The sequence below is a fragment of the Peromyscus californicus genome, unplaced genomic scaffold, assembly GCF_007827085.1.
Source record: "Peromyscus californicus insignis strain IS unplaced genomic scaffold, ASM782708v3 Scaffold_3__1_contigs__length_106647218, whole genome shotgun sequence".
Lineage (NCBI taxonomy): Eukaryota > Metazoa > Chordata > Mammalia > Rodentia > Cricetidae > Peromyscus > Peromyscus californicus.
In genome coordinates this window covers 14,554,980-14,575,203 of record NW_026294551.1, presented here as the reverse complement: position 1 = coordinate 14,575,203, position 20,224 = coordinate 14,554,980, and the positions used below count along the sequence as shown (strand labels likewise).

The following is a 20,224-nucleotide window of genomic DNA, read 5'->3' as shown; positions in this document are numbered from 1 at the left end:
GTCATAAATAAGACCTATTTGCTACAATTAAATACTGAAAACTGGGTAATAACAGAGCAAGAAAAAAAATAAGCAGTGGCTTCACAGATGTGGATTCCTTTAGGCTTCTGTTCACAAAGCTCCCTGTTCAAAATGCTGTATAGGCCTCGCTTAGCCAAGAAGACCCTTGAGAAGTTGAGCTATTTGTGTCAGTTGGGTTAAACAAGCCCTAGCTATCTTCAGGTACCTGGGCACAAGTGAAATTTAAGGATGATAATGCCAGGGCCTCAGAAGGACTGTGGGTAACATGGAGGGTGTGTGTGGGGTGAACACACACGGGGGTGTGCTCTGGTTTTGGCTCTACCGGGAACTGGCTTTTCACCTTGGGAAGCTCATTTGCACCCTCGGATCCCGTTTCTTACCCTACAAACCCAGGGTTGACTGTCACAGTGGTGGCTAGCTTTTCCCCATCAGGTGGATCTGTGCACAGACTACAGTCAGACAACAGACACGGTGTGTACAGGGATGGCTGCATCTCTGCTAAGGTAGGGTTGGGATCCTGATGCCATCAGCCCATTCGCCTCCTTCCAGGAGGGACCCTAGATGCCCCAAAGACCAAGGAAAAAAGAGCTAAAAACAAACAAACAAACACAAAACGAACAACAAAAGTAATGGCTTGGGTCAGTGGCTTTCAAGATTGTTTAGTGATAGAGACCATGTTTTCCAAACGAAATCTAAAGCAGAATCCTAATATGTAAAACCAGATGGACACTATTGTCAAAAGTTTATTTACTAAATTCAGATTTATGAAGATAATTTATTACAAAGACATTCAAGGGTAACCAGGTCTCAAAACCCTAAATGAGTGGTTTGGGAGGCTAATTAATGTCTGCTATGGTGGAAATGCCTCCCCCAAAATTTGTGTGCTGGGAAGTTCACCCCCAAAATTCCTAATAATGGCAATTGTAGGTGGGGCCTTTGGGAGGTAAGCAGTAGTACATGAGGCCATGAGTGTGGTTGAGAGGGAGTCCCATGGTGGCATTATGGCTTTAGAAGCAGAAGAGAGATCTCAGCTAGCATCTCAGTCTAGCTTTCCATGAGAGGCCCTCCACCATGTTCTGATGTAGCAACAAGGCCTACACTACATGCTGGTGCTTGTCCTTGGATCTCTCAGCCTCCAGAATTCTGAGATGAAATGAACCCCTCTTTTTCATAAAGTACCCCATTTCAGGTATTTTTTTTTTACGGCCCCAGAAAATGGGCTAGAAAGCATCTCAGGCAATTCATCTGTTTCTGCATTATATTAAAATGACACAGCACCCAGAATCCTTGCTTCATCCAGAAGAGAATATGCAAGTGGGAACAGTATGGAAGACACACCTCCTCACTCAGCAAACTTCTCAGTGGAGTGCATATGATGGGGGAACTTGATGGCAAGTTCCACCTCCTGAGTAGGGCTGGCAATATAAACTTCTCACTCTTACTAACTCTGTCAAGGTTGACATGTATATCACACACGTGAGTTTTCATTTTTGCTCCATGTTTTTTTTACACTTATTAATTGTGCTAGTGTGTGTGTGTGTGTGTGTGTGTGTGTGTGTGTGTGTGTGTGTGTGTGTGTAGGTCAGTGGGCAATCTATAGGAATCTGTTCTTTTCCATCATCATGGGGATTCCAGAGATTGACTCTAGATTGTCAGGCTTGATTGCAAGCATCTTTACCCACTGGACCATCTTTCCAGCCCTGCTCCAAGTTTTAAAATAGCTAAAAAATACATTTACAAATGTACTTAGGATTACCATTTTTAGAAACACTGAAAATGATGAAAATGATGTGTTTGGAATCTGAAGGTTTCTTGAAGCACAGGAGCTGCTGGCCTAGATGATAAGGCCATTAGCCTGCACAGCTGGGTAACCTGAACAAACCCTGGGCTCTGAGAGACTCTCCACAGCTCTAATGTTCATATATCCTAACTTAGGCAAAACACTGTGCTTTCTCCATGCAGGATACAAAGCTTTGTGGTCAATCTAGTCTTTAGGAATAAATGAGAACATGCTGGTGTTTTCCTAACACTTATTAATACGGGCTTGGTAGCTGCCTTTTCATGCCCTAAAAGTATACATTTTTATTCAAGCATCTAGCACAGGCAAATTTGTCACTCGAGAATTAGCAAAGTAGAAAGTGTCTGAGGCTAGTTTTTCTTGCCTTTTGGTATTGGATAAGGATGCACACAGGACTGAGGAGGAGGAGGGAAATGACATCCTGTCCTTATGTCAGTGGATCTCTGCGATGCTATGCCTAACTAGACTGCTGTAGATTCCATCAGTTTGTCAATGGGCGGGGTGAGTGAGCTCAGGATGCTACCCTGGTTTTCATGCTCACTTTAGCTTCAGTTTTAAGGAGAAGCCTGCTGGATTTTTCCACAGTCCACCCACTAATTAGAGACATAGGAAGATAATGACTATGGTTGCTTAGCTTATTTTGAAGCCAACCAAATGTGGAATCTGGAGGTGGGGAGTCTTCTGTGGGGTTTGACTAGCCTGCATTTTACAGGGATTGAAGATTTCTACCACACAGACACACAGTCACAGACATACAGACACACACTGAAAAAGGGACAGTACCCACTAACTTCATTTAAAAACCAAATAACTTTGGGGGGTGCTCAAAGTTAGACAAGTAAGTAGTTTTAATAAACCAGAACCCGGAGGAGACAGCAAGTCACCATTTTTTTGAGCCTGGTCTTTATCTGAACCAATTTTCTGTTGGTGACCTGCTGCTGAGTAGTTTCCGAAACCTTGGCACTGAGCAAACCCAGACACGAGCTGCAGATCCTGGCCATCTACTGGAAAAGAAAACTTACTTACTGTCACATTTCATGCCTTGGTGGATAAGTCCATACAGCAGTGACCCGCAGTGGTCACAGAAGGTCGGGCTTCCATAAGTGTGGATTTTGAACTTGTGCTTGCTCCTGGGGTCCTGGAGGGAGAAGAACAACACCCATTTCAGGTATGAAAGGGCGGTAGTTTGGTTAAGCCAAGCTCATGCCCTGTTTTCATAGCTCAGTTTGGCTAGTTCCAGCCTGTTTATTGTTCCCTAGAGTCAGAGGAGTGGTGTGTGTGTGTGTCTTTTAACACAGCACATACTCATGTTCCCTCACTTTAAAGTATATCATTTTATATACTGCCAATGCCAAGGTTTCCATGAAAGCGGTCACCTGAAGCTTACCATCATCAAGGTCTGGAAGGGGGCATGTCAGTGCTTCAAACCATTGCTGTCCCTGTTCCCTCAACACTTAGCAGGGCTGTGGCACAGAACAGATAAAGTGTCTGGTATCTTTGTGAAGCTGAACTGAATGACCTGGGATCTGGATCCTTTGGGAAATCTCTTGTCTTCCAGAATCCTGATAGGCTGTGGAATCAGATACACCCTGAGATTGACGGGGCCTCTGGATTGTGTACTCTCTTCAAAGATTCTGTGCATTTGTCTGGGGGAAATGTCAGTGGTTAGATGACAACCAGAAACCCACTGGGGTAGCCCTTCCCCAAGCGTAGCTACAGGCTCATTGCTCTCTCTAGTAGACTAAACAGAGTGTGAGGGTGAAAGCAGAAAGCTGTTCTAGGTTCCTGTTCTTCAGCTCACAGATATATAAATTATATACAGCATGACACAGTGAGTCAAAGACCTGGATTCTAAAGTCTCTGGCTGGATTTTGATACATCTCAGAAGCATCAGTTTGGATAAAATGGCTTGTTCTTCCTGTCTCATCTGCACTGGGAAGTCAGTACCACCTAATTTATATAGTTGTAATAAAAACAAAAAAGCCAACCTTTGTAAACTGCTTAGAAGAACACCCTAGCAGAATGCTGTCCAAATGCAGGGTGAGTGTGCAGGGGACAGAGAAGAAAAAATTCTGGCCGCTGGTTCTAGCTGCTGCTTCTTCCTCCGCCTCCTCTTCTCCTTCCTCATCGTCCTCCTTACCCTCCTCTTCTCCCCCTCCACATGTAGTCCAGGCTGGCCTTGAACTGTCAATCCTCCTATCTCAGTACTTTTCAACTCTTCAGTGTTGGGATTAAAGATTCATACCACCACACTCAGCCCCCAGCTCCTTCATGAAGAGGGTTGAGCAAAAAGATCTTTGTGTGCTCTTTGAACTGCAAATTAATGCCATACTCTATATGAACATACAGGTCTCATCCCCATGAAACACTGTGAGAGTACAGAGGGGCAAAGTGTCAGAGGGAAAGGAGACGGGAGTCCCGTGAAGATCCATTAAGCCTGGGCCTCTCCTGGAGGCAAGTGTTGCTCACATGCAAAGAGTCACAAAGAAAGACATGGTAGGCTTTTGACTTTCTAAGGCACCTGGGCACCAGAGGTCTAACAGATTCCAAAGGTGAGTTTGGTTTTATAAGAGACTCCTTAAGGTTGGCTTTGGAACCCAGAACCCAAGCTGAATATATCCCAAATAATGGTTATGATTCCTTTTTAGAGGCATAGGTTGGAAAATTCTGGAATGTTTTAATCATGCAGAAAAAATTTAAAGGACAGCAAGCCAAACACTCAGAGATGTGTCACTAGCTGTGATAAAGGTGAGCACGTCTCATTGTCTCTTGTTATAATATCGTTACCCTCATTTTACAGAGATGGTGATGACTTCCCAGGGCTACATGGTTTATAGATGTTGGAGCTGGGATCTGACCACCTGATTCATACTATGCAAATTTTCAGATGTCTACCCAGAATGAGGCCTGGTTTTTGCCTTAACTTCTTAACTTCTAGAGCTGTACCTCATTTTTTTTTTGAGGGAGGGAGAGGTACAGATATACCACCTGTTTTTTAAATAAAATATTCTTGGAATGCAGCCACACTCATTCAGTGACATGGTTTCTGTGACTACAGTGGCAGAGTTGAACACTTGTAACAGAGAGGGAATGGGCCACAAAGCCAACTGTATTCACTACCTAACCGCCATAAGGAACGTTTGCTCATCCTAGCTTTGGGGCAACAGGTTTCACACAGCGGGGTATCAGCCAGTGTGATCGCAAATACAGGGCCTAGATGCTCCCACAGTCAGAAACCCTGGAGAGGGGCTTCCATTGTGGTCCCCCCTTCCTCCTCCCCTCTCTCCCATTCTTTTTGGATACAGAATTTCACTATGTAGTGCAGGCTGGCCTCAAACACAAGACCCTTTGTTAGCCTGCTGAGTAGTGAGATTGCAGGTATATGGTCACTTGCTCTGTTCCTGAAGATTATCCCAAGTTTAGAAGACTGGAAATCACTGCTTTAGAAGGCCATTTCATAGACAGTAGGGCCTGACAGCAGCAGCTGAATACATGTGTTAATGGCCAGCAATATTATTTTATCCTAAATTAATGAATTCATTTTTTCATTTATTTTGTGTGCATGTGTACTTGTGTGTGTGAGTGTGAGTACACGCCTGTGTATGCCACCTTGCATGTGTGAGGGTCAGATGACAACTTCTGGGAGTTGGTTCTCTCCTTCCACCATGTGATTTCCTGAGATCAAACTCCAGTCTTCAGGCATAGAGCAAGCACCTTATCCACTAAGTCATCTCACTGGCTCATGATTAGTAATGCTTTTGAAGGAACCCACTATCTGGCTTTCTACAGGCCCCTCTTGGGTTATAGAGTATCTCATGTCCTTGTGGGAGTATTTTCCCCAGCTAGTAAAGGCTCTGACGATGGAGTGAAGAGCAGCCTCCAACATCAGAACAGCTGATCAGTTTCTCTGATGTCTGCGACGTGGGGCAGAATGCTGCAGGATCAGGCCAGCATCAGCACCAATTAGCTGGACCCGTGTTGACAGTGAAGGTTGTGTCCTCCAATGTGGAGGGCAAGGAAGCTGCTGGGGGGAAGAGAGCAGCCAGGTCCCCTGCAGAAATGTGGCATCAACAACTGACAGTAAATCAGGAGTGGCGGCTCACTCCAAACCCTCCGGAGGATGCACGGGGCAGTCGGCCCGCGGGAGGCTGTCCTGCCAGCTGACTGTCACACAGATTTTTGTTGATGTGGCACACGGGCAACAGGCCTCACTTTTCAGAAAAACCTAACTCTTACTCATCCGACACCCATGCGGCATCTCCAGGTTCTAACTGCTGGGAGATGTGGAAAGAGAGGAAGCCATTTCTCCCACTTCCTGTGTTTGGGTCTGGAGAGGCACCAAGTCCCAGAGTCCTTTACTATCCCAAGTACATGTGTGGCCCTGGATCCTGCTTATGAATGATGGTGGCCATATGTGCTCAAGCTAACTCCAGCAGCATATGAGCATATGCAAAAGGCTTGCAACCTGATGAGGGTTGGACAAACAGAAGAAGCTGTCTTGTATTAGCCATAGAAGTAAACTTCATGATGCCCAAGGTTTCTCTAAAATACTTCCGTGGTGTGGGGTGCGATGGGGGCATCGGAGAGCAGAGTGATTCCAGCCTTCACTGGTGCTCAGAATAGAGGCTGGGCAGAGGATGTTTCTTCAGTCCTGCTTCCTGAACTCCAAGTCTAGCCCTCCCAGGAAACTCCTTGGCAATCACCCCACGTGGTGAATTTGAAACTGTTTGGTGGTCCAGATTACGCCTTGCATGGTCCCAACTTAAAGGTCAAGATGATGCTATTGCCTGCACAGAAAGGGGAGGCACGAGCACGAAAACTCATCCAGTGGAACGAATCTCACAGGTCTGATGGGAGAAAATACCTTGTTACCTAAACGGGACTCATCACGCTTCACAGAAAGCCGCTGGAGCGGAAACCTTCCAGGCTGTCTGTATTTCTGCCACAGCCACTGACGGGCAATGCGTTTGCCTTCTCTGGGTCTCAGTTTCCTCATCGGGATCCTGGACCATTATGGGTGGGATTAGGGTTTTGAGTGAGATTTTACAGAGCCCTGAGCTTGTCAGGAGGTGCCTAGTGCTGCTGAGGGTGGAGGAGGAAGAGGTGAGGCTGTGCTAAAATTAAAGTTGGAAACAACCGTACTAGATGGTCTCTTCAATATTGTCTTGATATTTAGAAAAAGAAAACACCAACAAAACCCTTTTTATATTAAAATCATTTAAGACTCACAAGAATTTGCAAAACTAGTACAGCCTGTTCCCGTACGCTCTTCACCCAGCTTTCCCCAGTGAGAACATCTTACATAACCACAGCGTGTTAGTAGAGTGGGGACGCCACGGCTGCCCTGCCACCAGCTGACTGCAGGCATCCTGGGGTCTCTAGATTTTCTGTGCGTAATTATAACACGAGGACGTTCACTGTACAACCTAAGAATTAAATATGCTGTGTACTGGGGAGGGAACACAGTCCTGTTTGCTGAGCAAATATCACGAACTTGGGTAGAACAACAGCCAAGGACCATCTGCTTCCTGTCCACGAGATGCGTAATCGCTGGATCTCACGTGAAGGGGTTGAGGAGGGTGACTCCAAAGATCTAGTCAAAAGTCGGAGTGGAAAGTTTCTCTCTAAGTAAAGGAAATACACACTGTGTCTCAACCTCTGTGAGCAGTTCTTTGGAACAAAGTCATTTTGAATCTCTGGCTGACCAAGGGCTCAGCCAAGTGTGCAGCCGCGCTGGGTCATGGGTAGGTTGAAAGGCACCGGGCTGCCAGGTGGAGAGGTACCAGCCACAGAGGGACCTGAAGCCTGAGTGTGCTTCTGTCCAAGTGTTGCAGGTCCCTGGGTCCTCAGCAGCTTTGGGATTCTCTGTCACATCCATCAGCCCTGGCACCTTCATCTTCCAGCAGCACCCAATGTATCTCACCTATGCCCTTTCTTGTGATGGCTTCCACGGCCACAGCCACCAGGATTCTACCTGCTGCAGCTCATACTGGGCTAGTAAGAAAGACCACTGTTTCCTTTGGGAGGACACACACACACACACACACACACACACACACACACACACACACACACAAACACACTCCAATCTCAAACAGAAGAAGGAGAGCTATGAACTGACACTGCTAAATTAGTAACTGTGATAGAATTAAGATGGAATACCAAGTTTTAAGTATGACCTTTATCTCTGAGCTCTCTGGAAAGCAAGGTGAGCAGGCAAAATAAACAGAGGAGGTGTCTCTGTGATTTCAACGCTGTCCAAAGGTCTGCCCAGCTCTCCTGTAACGTCATTTTGTCTCTTACCTTCACCAACTACACAGCAAAGCAACTACATCTTAACAGAAATGCACTTTCACCACGCTCTGCTCGAAGGCTCTAGAGAAGTGGTTCTCAACTTTCCCAATGCTGTGACCCTTCAATACAATTCTTTGTGTTGTGGTGACCCCCCAACTGTAAAATTATTTTTGTTACTACTTCATAATTATAATTTTGCTACTGTTATGAATTGTAATGTAAATATCTGATATGCAGGATATATTCGACCCTCCAAAGGGGTTTTGACCCACAGGTTGAGAATTGCTGTTCTAGAGAAAACCATTCCATGGGTAAGGTGTGGTAAGCTTGGTCACAGCACATAAAGAAGGGCCTGTTATAGAGTAAACTCCACTACGAACGAGGTTAGAAGTCCTTTTCTTTGAGTGAAACATGTGTAAATGTTCCTTTGAATTTCTTGAGGCAGCCTCTACTTGAAGGGAGTATAAAATCTTCTGTCCTGCATCACAGGTCTGATATTACATTATAACAGACCAGGCAAATGCTTGACTCAGAAGTGTCTGTTGCATGTGTAGCTGCGTCAAAAACGGAGGCTTTGAGTACACTGCTTCTCATCGGCACAAATGAAATCTCACTCACAAATCTAAATCTGGATTCCTTTCCAAAAAACAACCAATGGAAAAAAATGCAAGTTCTATTGAAAGCATCTGCTAGCCTGTATCTTATTTCTTAGTTATAAAATATAGTAACTCAATCAGCTTTCCCTGGAAAGCCTTCTCAACATCTCTATCAAGATGTTTCCAAGACTTCCTCCTCCTTCTCCATCATCATCATCTTCTGAAATCAGTTAAAAACAAGCCCTTAGTTCTGTACACGACAGATTTTGATGCTGATGGAGCTTTGGACATACTAGATTCTTCCTTTCTGGACTCTGTATCTGTATGGAAGGCAGTGTGCTCTAGTTGTGTTTGTGTAGAGGAAAGCCTCTGGAGGAATGGATGCTCCCTGAGCTGCAGGAGGCAGGCAGCTGTTAAGGATGGAGATGAGGATGGCCTATGCAAGCAGACACTTCACATGCCCTTCTTGAGAATCTGAGGAGTAAGGAAGGCCAGCTTTTGGCCAGTGTGTGTATATGTGTGTATGTGTGTGTGTGTGTGTGTGTGTGTGTGTGTGTGTGTGTGTGTGTGTGATCCCATCCTGCATTTTCTACCCATATCTGAATTTCTCCCTCATGCCCTGGAGGTTTCTCAGAGAACCCAAATGCCTGTCCTTGAAGGTCTCAGGGTCAGGCTTTCTGAGTTCCTGGGCCAGGCTGTTTTTAATCCAGTGGCGCTCTGGGGCGTGACTTCCTTGTGCAGCTCCTCCAAGCTGCTTCCTCTAAATACCAAGGAAAATTCCCTGTTCTCACCATCTGATGCGTTCTCATGAATCATACTTGGAAGCCAGGCTTGGGTCTAAATGTCACCCGCATGCTGACTGCATAGGCAGCATTGAATACACTGCTCCGAGGGTAAAGTTGGCATCATCAATGTGATCTGAAATTGCTTAGGAAGCTGGGCTTTTTCCTTTTTTAACTCCATGAGATGAAACAAAAAACCAAAAACAAAGCAAAAAACAAAAACCTTATTAAAATTTTTGGTTTGTTAACAAAAGCTGCAGGTATTACCAAAGCCATGGTTATTACTGTAATCATTACATTCTGTCTCACCTATAAGAAAGGCTCCACTCTACAGCCTTTCTTAGAGGCTGGATTCCTCTCTATGGGAGCTTTAGGATGTACAATGCTGGCTAGGGGTGTAGCTCAGGGGTAAAGTTCTTGCCCCCAGCACTGCAGGAGGATCAGAAGTTCAAGATCAACCTTGGCTACAGAGCAAATTTGAGACCAGCTTGGGATACATGAGACTTGGTTGTGAATAAAACAAAATGAAACTAAACAAAAACAGAACTTTGTCTTTGGCTGGGCTGTTGTTGCTATAAATGTTGCTTATTTATGAAAGAACTCTGATGTCTGGTAGCAGGAATTCATTTTGGTTTTGTAAAGTGGCCTCATCTTATTTTGGTGAATAACATCTTTAAAATAAATTAAAAAATTCTTTTTAGATTTAGTTTTATGTTTATGAGTATTTTGCTTGCATGAATGTATGTGCATTACACGCATGCCTGGTGCCTGTGGACATTAGAAGAGGGAGTTGGATTTCCCAGAACTGGAATTACTGATGGTTGTGAACCATCATATGGGTGCTGGGAACTGCTGGGAACTGAACTCAGGGCCTCTGCAAGAGCAGCAAATGCTCTTAACCACTGAGCCATCTCTCCAGACACAAATATTAGTCATCTTTATAGCTTGGTTAACTTGTCAAATCAAGCTTCATTAGTAGGATTCTTAGGATTTTTTTGCCCAGCTGAGCAAGGTGCTATCATCACATTTGAATCCACCAAGTCTTTAAAGTCCAGATAATTCTCCACCAGCAAGGCAAATAACTACTAAGTAAATTGCAATATACTTACAGTGTTGAGTACTATGTAACAGTTAAAGCAAATTAGCTAGCTCTTTCTGTAACAGCATGGACTGAACACCAAGAACTATTGTCTGACAAAAAGAGCGAGTCACAGCGTCAAATATAGGCTAGAATGACATTTAAGTCAAAACCAGAAACATAAACATGACCCTTCCCCCAGAAAACAATGGCACGGCTTTTGTCTAGATAGATTTGTAAGTGAAATGCCTCCAGGAAGTGTAGGCTTCAGAGATGAAAGTGAAAAGGCACTTTGAACATTATCTGAGAAGATGTGGGGAATAAATGAATTCATACATTTTCCTTGCATCCCAAATGATGGTGAAGTCCTGCTGAATACATTTGGTTACACTTTATCTGGTTCACAAGATGTCATCTGCATGTTAGAGAAACTGAAGTCCTGCTGAATACATTTGGTTACATTTTATCTGGTTCACAAGATGTCATCTGCATGTTAGAGAAACTGAGGCACACTTATACCTGCAGTTTCTTAAGCAGCCTACCCAGAAGGTGCCTACATGAGGTAACTAGGAGAGCATTCGGCAGCACAGTAGACATCTTTAAAAGGTTGTTATGGGGTTGGAGAGACAGCTCAGAGGCAGAGAGCACTTGCTGCTCTCCCAGAGGATCTGTGTTCAGTTCTCAGCACCCATGCCAGGAATTTCACAGTGACCTGTAACTCTAGTTCCAGGGAATCTGACACCCTCTTTTGGCCTCTGCAGACACCCACATGCATGTGCACATACCCCACAGACACATTAAAAAAAAAAAAAACAACTCTTTTTTAAAAAAAGGTATAGTATGGCTTACATCTTCCTATTTTGTATAGTATATGTCCACACCATTTTTAGACATTGATATATGTATGTATGTCAATGTCCTATGCATTATAAACTTCAAATTACCAAAGAACCATTGACAGTTTGTGGAACTCTGATATTAAAATATGTTTTAAATGTGAAAATATTTACACAATAAAACCTAAGCACTATTCATTTGAAAATAAGCATACTTGCAGTGGTGGCATATGCCTCAGAAGGCAGAGAGGCAGGTGGATCTTTGAGTTCTGAGTTCAAGGCCAGCCTGGTCTACAGAGTAAGTTCCAGGACAGCCAGGGCTACACAGATAAACCCCGTCTTGAAAAAACAAAACAAAAGAGAAAAGAAGCATACTTTTTAGCTATGCTTCTTCATTTCTTTTTATAATTTGCTGTATACCAACTATGTGTCAGTGGCACGTACCAAGTGGGAAAGACTCAAGTGGGATCTTTGTCTCACTGAGGACAAGTTAATTTATGCTGTATAAACAAACATTCTAATGGCTAAACACAGCACACTTCTTTCTCTTCCCTTTGATATCTTCCTGACAGAAGAGCCCCTAACAGGGGTAGACCCAGGTCTTCTTCCAGAAGATAGAGAAAGGGCAATATTATTCAAAGTCTCTTTCATCCCTCACCTAAAAATGGTGCCATCATTTCTCCTGTTTCATTGGCCAAAGTAAGACACATAGCAGAGCTGGAAGTCAACAAAACAGAGCATATATAACTTCTTCCCCAAGTACGGACAACAAAGATTTTGAACAATATCACTCACTCCTCGCAAAGAACCTCAGCAGGTTTAGTCCCAACTTCCATTCTCTGCTAGTTGGCAGAGAGCCACTGAATGGGTTCTGATGTCCAGCTTGGGGGTTGAAGTCCAAATGAAAACAGCCCTAAGTTGGTGATGCCAAGAGAAACCATCCACCATTCAGATACCACGAATGAGCATAGCAGCAACAACCCACGTCCACATTGCCCGGCTTACCACGTCATTCACTTCTCACTCATCTACCAGCGGCTCCAGGGCAGGAGCACCCGCTGCTTGTGGGGACTGGGTGTTGGTGATGGGATGGGATGAACAAGGGATGAAGGGACAACTGCTGTGTGGGCTGGACCACACTCAGGGCAGAGGAAAAGAACAAGAGGAAAACAGTGCAGGAGGCAGTTTCACTTGGGCACAGCCTGACACAGTGTGTGTGCGGGAGGCTCTGCTTCCTGGGAGGAGGTAAATGTCACGCAGCAGGACTCAGGATCCATAGGCCTCTTACAGGTGAGGGAAGAAAGGGAGGGAGGCAATACATACAACATTGCACACATACAGCTTTATTTCCCTACACTGTAATACTAGCAGTTCATGGGAGATTTTTATTTAGAAAATAAATTTATTTGTTCTCGTATTTCTATATTGAGTCCTCCAAGGAAAAATATCATTTATATATTATAATTCTTTTCCCGTTTAGTTAAGTATGTTGATCACTTTACCTAGGCTTATCATAACCAATAACAATAATTTTTATTAGGAAAGTATCATATTTAAATGCCATTAACTTTTTTAAATTTGGAAATAGCATTGGATTTGTAAGTTATAAGAACTATGTAAAACAGTGGTTCTCAACCTTCCTAGTGCTGTGACCCTTTAATACAGTTCCTCATGTTGTGGTGGCCTCCAGCCATATAATCATTCTCATTGCTATTTCATAACTGCAATTTTGCTGCTGTTATGAATCGTAATGTAAAGATCTGATATGTAGGATATCTTATATGCAACCCCCGTCAAAGGGTCGTTCAGCCCACAAGGGGTCTCAACCCACAGGTTGAGAACTGCTGATACAGAGCATTACAGGGATGCTCTGACCTGATTTTCTCCCGTGTAGGGTTAGAACCAGAAGCAGGTATTGGTGTAGTGCTATGGACAGGCTTCACACAGACTGCATCCCACTCATTCTGAGCAGAGTTCCATGAGGCTTGAGATACTCATCACCAGTTCTTGTGCTCCTCTCTCTTCCAGTTAAGCATTCCCTACCCCTAACTCATGACAACCATGGCTCCGTTCATTATTAATGTTTAATAGCATTTTAAAAAGCACCAAATAATGTCTATGCTAATTACAGATTTGTTTGGCTCCAATGTTATGGCTTGAAAATAAAATAAAATAGGAATACAGGAAGCATCCTAATTACGCAGATCCGTGCCAGCCCTCGACATTTTGTATCTTAAAACATTTATGGCCAAGTTTATGAGACTATCTGAGAATAAATCAGAGATACATGGAAATACACTTACTCATGAATCTCTAAGATTCCATCATCTTCTTTGCTAATCTATAAAAGAGAGAGTCGGGTCATTGTGTGAGAAGTCCTGCCACCAACCCAGTGACGGTCAGGGACAAGTTTTGAAGTCCAACATTTTGTATTTGCAAGGTAACACTTCTGAGATTTGATGCTTATTTCTGTCACACCTGTGAAGTAAATACCAGTTGCAAAAAGTTTGCTTGTATGTCTTTTTTTTCCCCCCGAGACAGGGTTTCTCTGTGTAGTTTTGGTACCTGTCCTGGATCTCGCTCTGTAGACCAGGCTGGCCTCAAACTCACAGAAACTTGCCTGGCTCTGCCTCCCGAGTGCTGGGATTAAAGGCGTGCGCCACCACTGCCCGGCTTGTATGTCTTTCTAATAGTGTCCAGAGGTTCCCCAGCAGCTGGGATTGACACATATAGAGGAGACAGAAGGTGCAATCCTGTCTTTTGAGACTGGAAGTCCAATGGGCAAGGTTCTGTCTTTAGAGATGTCTGATTCCCCACAAAGCTGTTGCTCAGTCTCTAGCTAGCTCCCCAGCACTACCCACTTCTAACTAAAAGAGAGATGCCACTTCTTGGTAGTATCTGATCTTTTTTGCTTTAACCTCATTTTTAAAAAATGTACAGTTTATAGTAAAAATATTAATTATTCTAATTTTTAAGTTAACTTTCAATTGTTTACTCATGTGTTCATTTATATAGGCAAATTATATTCATGGCAAAACTAGATATAGCTTTGTTGAATTTGACAAAGGCATAGCTAAATTGGAAAAAACTATAACATTTTGGTATATTTAATTTAACAAAGACGTGAGAGACAAGAGCAGGGGGTAGAGTGTCTTCTGAGGAATCATGCTTAGTAGACTGGCCTGGGTTTTTCTTAACCTAACAGTTCAAATAAAGTTGTTTCTGTCACTATAAAGCAGTGTCCCATCAAACCATATGACATTTTGTGTACGGATGTACTGTGGCTGATTTAGCCAAGCCCCAAAACCCACACATTTAGGTTATTCCCAAATAGTCACCATTTAAAGCATCAGGACCAACAGGATTTATAATCAGACCTGGGACAAGACCCCTGTGTCAGTTCCTTGGGAGAAAAGTCAGAAGTGGAGATCTCAGACCAAACAGATGGATACATAAACTGCTAAATCTGAGAGCTCCCTGTCAGTTGTAAGAGGCTCTGCTTTTGACCTGGCTGCTTTGTTCGAGCCTGATGGGTGCTGAGCCCTGTGAATAAGCTCGAGAGTTAACCCTCTTGTATGTGAACTCAAATGACAGTGAGCTAGTGGGTTCCAGGTCAGGCTTCCCAGTGCTTAGTGACCACTCATGCTGTCAGCAGACCGTTTCTGCTTCCCGTCTGTAGCAAGTTCCTGACTCTTCATGATGAGATTTGCTTTTTGTCTAGGGATATGGTCTTGTGCTAAGGAGAGTGCTCTACCACTGAGCTATGCCTCCAAAGGCCACCTTCTTCTTTTTTTTTTTTTTAATTTCACCTGATGTTTTATCTTATTATTTCATTTTTGAGGTAGGTCTTGAACGTAGCCCTGATAGTCTTCAGGTAGCTGTGTAGACCAGGCCGGCTTTGATCATGCATTAATCCTCTTGCCTATGCCTCCTGATCACATGCTGGGAGCACAGGCACGTGACATCATGCTTGGCCTAATTTTTATTATTTTTAAGACAGGGTCTCATTAAATTGTCCATGTGGCCTTGAATTTATTCTGTAGGTAGACCTTAAACCTGTGTTCTTCCTGCCTCAATCTCTCTGGAGAATTTATTGCACTTTTGATTGAGTGGAACCTTTTATTCTTTTTTGAAAAGTAGGAACTGAAAAGAGAAACACCAAAGGTTCCCTTTTTTTTTTTTTTTTTTTGATAGCAAACCTTCAACAATTTGCTAGTTACCGACAGTTGTCCCAAGCCATAAAGATACAACATCTTAGCTAGGCGTGGTGTTACATGACTTTAATCTCAGCACTTGGGAGGCAGAGGCAGGCAGATCTCTGAGTTCCAGGCCAGCCTGGTCTACACAGTAAGTTCTAGGTCAGCCAGGGCTACAAAGATGTAGTTATAGCCTGTTCTGAATTTCCCGGCACTTGCTATCATACTGATCAGCTTTGACAGATAATGACTAGGTAGAGGCCCTTCCACCCGACCCCTCAGGCACGAAAAGTACCGTCCCCATGCTTGGCCTGTTCTGCATCTAACTTTAAACGTTCCCCCCTTAGTTCTGCCTAAGCATCTGCATTGCTGTGTGCCGGTGGCTGAGGGTCACACATTGAAGGAAGCTGGCCTGCCATCACCCTCCCTCCCTTTGCTTAAACAATAGGAGAACACTAATGCATTTCCTTCCAACTGTGACTTTAAATGCATCCTAAGAGATGCCTCCAGAGCTCAATCTAAAACAGTGACAAAAACAGCGGTCCTTGTTGAGATGCCCCAGTCCTCCATCTGAGCCCACTGGCACTATTCGTTCATCTATTATAAAAACGCACACTTTAGCTTTCTAGGGGAGTGTGCAGAAACCTATGAAGATTTGGAATTCTTTTCTTGTTTTGTTTTGTTGTTGTTGTAGTTGTTTGTTGTTTTCTTAAAAGGAGAGCAAGAAATCATCACTGTGAACACACTCTTATTTCCACCTGTAGCAAACAGTTGTGCCTAACTGTTGTGCTTCCCTTTGCCCTCTGCAGGAGGAGGCTCTGGCAGGGGCCTAGAGTGAAGTGGACAAGAGGGGTGTGACTTTAGATGCACTGGCACATATGCCCTTAAGGATAATGTTTCTTTTATTTGGGGAGACAGAAACACTGTAACTTTGATATTCTAAAAATTCTATCTTTTCCCTGCTAACCAGCCCAGCCTTAGAAGAATTCCATATGTAAGAGAAGATGGAAATATAATCAAAACAGCATGGTAACCTATGAGCCTCTGGAACCAACGGAAAGGCAGCCCCAGTCATCCTCATGGCTCCCCTACAGGGCCAAGCATTTGGAAGCACATGGAAAGTTTACTTGTCTGTCCCTCATTTGTAACAGAACACAGTCAAAGCGGGGCAGGTAGGAAATGAGGCTGAGTAGATTTAGAGGTCAGCCTCACTTTTGAAGGGCGTCATTCTTTTTTTTTTTTTTAAATCCTCATTCAGGGTTAAAGAAGGACCATCTCTATTTTAAAGACAAAAGAAAAGAGGGTAGAAAAATAAATTCAATCAGGATGCATAGCTACTATGTGGTAAGATCAGAATTTCAAACCACGCCCTTTTTTGCATGCATATGTATGCATGTGGAGGTCAGAGGTTGACATCAGGTGTCTTCCTTGAGAATCTCCTCATTTATTAAAGTAGGGTCTCTCACTGAATCTGGAGTGCACAGATCTGACTAGTCTCCTCAGCTTGCCCTGGGACAATGACCTGTTTCCACCTTCCAAGTGCTGGGATTACAGATAGGTCACTACACCCTCCTGGCTTTTGTGGACACTGGGGATCTGAAGTTTGTTTATCCACTGAGCCTATGAGTCAGTCAATGGGCCCAGCTCTGCGTCAGATGCTGAGCCCACGGTAGATGCTTGGAACATATTAGGCTCACGCTGCCATCAGGAGAGACACACAGTATGGACACTCTAGCTTTCTCTACATGCAATTCAAATGGACACAGAGCAGAAGGCTAGATTCCCTCAATGCCAAGAAGCAGCATGTCATGACACAGAAATAAGGACAAAGACATTATTAACTGTCCCTAGATTCCAACTTCTGTTCTTATAAATATGTCCAAGTTGGAGTAGAATGACAGATACTCTTTAAATCCACTAGAGGGGAATAGAATAACATCGAGGGATGCAAACCAAACCATTTACAGGTTTGTCACCCCCAGAATGGGGAGGGACCCTTGCTGTCACTGCTCTGCTGATGACCTGGGTTAGAGGTTAAGTCCTGCTGGGATTTTCTTCAGTCTCTAAGACACATGGAATTCAAACAGTCTGCTCTTTCCACAAAATGTTTTTTCTTTCCACATTTTTTTTCTATTATTCTCAGTTAAGCTTACATTTGACAGTTAAACCAAATGTAATGCCTCAGATAGTCTACCTGCTATCTGTGTGCAGGCATGTTTTGTACATATAGAGATTTAGGCAGGAAAGTAGTGTGTGCCAAGATGGGAGTCTTCCTCATGGTATATAGAAGGTCAAGGGTTTGTGTATTAGAGAAGCTGATGATTGGGCTTAGTGCTAATAGAGCCTCTCTAACAACAGAAATGTATTTTTTATCTGCACTGCCCTAATACAGTCACCACCAGCTACATGTGGCCCACCGAGCCCTTGAAATGTTCTGACTTCTACACTTCGGCTGTAGGACATAAGGAGATCAGTCTCAAACTAACTAGAACACTCCTCCCTCTTAGTGAGCTTTCACAGTGCTGGACAGTGCTATACAGGCTGTTGGAGGAGTAGCGATATTACTGTTGTTATCCAGTGCTGGACCCTGCATGCTACAGTACCAACCCGCCAGGCAAAAGTTGTACCTGGATGCAATAATGGCATGACTGTTATGGGGGTAACTAAGCATTTTCTGATTTAATTTGGGGTCTTCTCCACAGGAGGGAATTTCATGGCTGGTACAATAATCCTGGTCAAAAGCCCCTGGCTGGGGAGGTCAACCACCATAAGGAAGGACCTGTTATTATTAGTTTGCTTAATGGCCATGCTGTCCAATCGTCTTAAATGTTTATGTTTATACCAGTGAATATAGTCTGCTCTCAACCTTGGTCAGAGAAGTTTCTTTCCGTCAGAAACAGCAGTCAGTGCAGGGATGCCGAACTGGCCAAAGTACTGAGATAATAAAAGACTTAGTGCTCACCCCTAGTTGGGACATCTCTATCTGAGATGCAGAGACTCAGTGCTCACCCCTAGTTGGGACATCTCTATCTGAGATGCAGAGACTCAGTGCTCACCCCTAGTTGGGACATCTCTATCTGAGATGCAGAGACTCAGTGCTCACCCCTAACTGGGATATCTCTATCCGAGATGCAGACACTTAGTGCTCACCCCTAACTGGGACATCTCTATCCGAGATGCAGAGACTTAGTGCTCACCCCTAACTGGGGCATCTCTATCCGAATGCAGACACTTAGTGCTCACCCCTAACTGGGACATCTCTATCCGAGATGCAGAGACTTAGTGCTCACCCCTAACTGGGACATCTCTATCCGAATGCAGAGACTTAGTGCTCACCCCTAGTTAGGACATCTATACCAACCTCACCCAAACCCCATACATAAGAAGCTCAGGGAGCGTCACAGAAGAGGAGCCAGAAAGAATGGTGAAGCAAAAAGACAGGGAGGAGTGCTCGGAAAAGACGGGGAGGAGTGCTCGGAAAAGATGGGGAGGAGTGCTCGGAAAAGATGGGGAGGAGTGCTCGGAAAAGCCGTCTTCTGGACTTGACATGGCCTTCCCACTGCACTCATGAGCTCACAGCAAGTGTGGCTACCTTCTCAAGACCTGAATAAGTCAAGACAGGCAAATTCTGGAAGAGATGGGAGCAGGGTTTTCTAGGTCCCGCCTCCTAATGAGGGGCTACAGGAAGCTGATGGCTGCCAGGGGATAGAAAACCATTGCTCTTTGGCGGTGTGGCCATTGGTAGGTTGCCCAGGCTCTAGTACAGTGGTTTTCAACTTTCCTATTGCCGTGACCCTTTAATTTAGTTCCTCATGTTGTAGTGACCCCCAACCATAAAATTATTCATTGCTACCCCATAACTAATTTTGCTGCTGTTAGGAATCATGATGTAAATATCTGTGTTTTCCGATGGTCTTAGGCCATATCTGTTTAAAGGTCATTTGACCTCGTGAAGAGGTCGTGACTCATAGGTTGAGGCTGGGCCCATACCCATGTACTTATGGGCAGCACTAATTAGACTTAGTGGGTTATTAAAAAAAGATGATGATGACACGAAGTTGGGAGGGGTGTGTTGGAGGAGATACAGGGAGAGTTATAGGCAGGAAGTAGGGAATGGATATGATCATGTACAGAGTTCTCAAAGACTATAAGCTTAATGTACAAAAAGAAATGTGGTAACTCCTACTGAGGAACTGAAGTTTTAAATTTGTGTTTACTTTTAATTCATGCAAATGTAAACAGACACAGGTGTCTGCTGGCTCCTGGACTGGAAGATGCAATATTAGACTTCTCTTCTCTGGGAAATCTTGTTTGTTCAAACTGACGATTACTTCCCCTCCTCCTTGACCCAAGTACCATGACGGTAGATGGGCTGTTGACTCTCCACAGGGTGGCTATGGTTGGGTATCGCTTCTGAACTTGCCTTTCATGCTAAGGCCCCACCCTCAGCCCAGCCTAAGCCCAGTGTGATGGCTAGTCTTGGTTATTAACTTGACTATCTGGAATGAACTGCAATCCAGAAATGGAGGGCACACTTGTGAGAGATTTTTTTTTTTTTTTTTTTGGCTTGGTTTGAAGTGGGTAAATCCCTTTCAAGTCTGGATCTTTGGGACGGGAAGACAC

At 44.0% G+C, this 20,224-nt stretch overlaps 1 protein-coding gene across 2 annotated transcripts in view; it reads right to left on the bottom strand.

Annotated features, from left to right (window-relative positions):
• Prkca (protein kinase C alpha) overlaps window positions 1–20,224 on the bottom strand; it is a 410,921-nt gene that overhangs the window by 121,030 nt on the left and 269,667 nt on the right. For both annotated transcript variants that reach the window (XM_052759458.1, XM_052759459.1), the window contains one exon: window positions 2,846–2,957. In XM_052759458.1, the coding sequence (XP_052615418.1) occupies window positions 2,846–2,957 (112 nt within the window). The remainder of the gene's footprint in view (window positions 1–2,845; window positions 2,958–20,224) is intronic.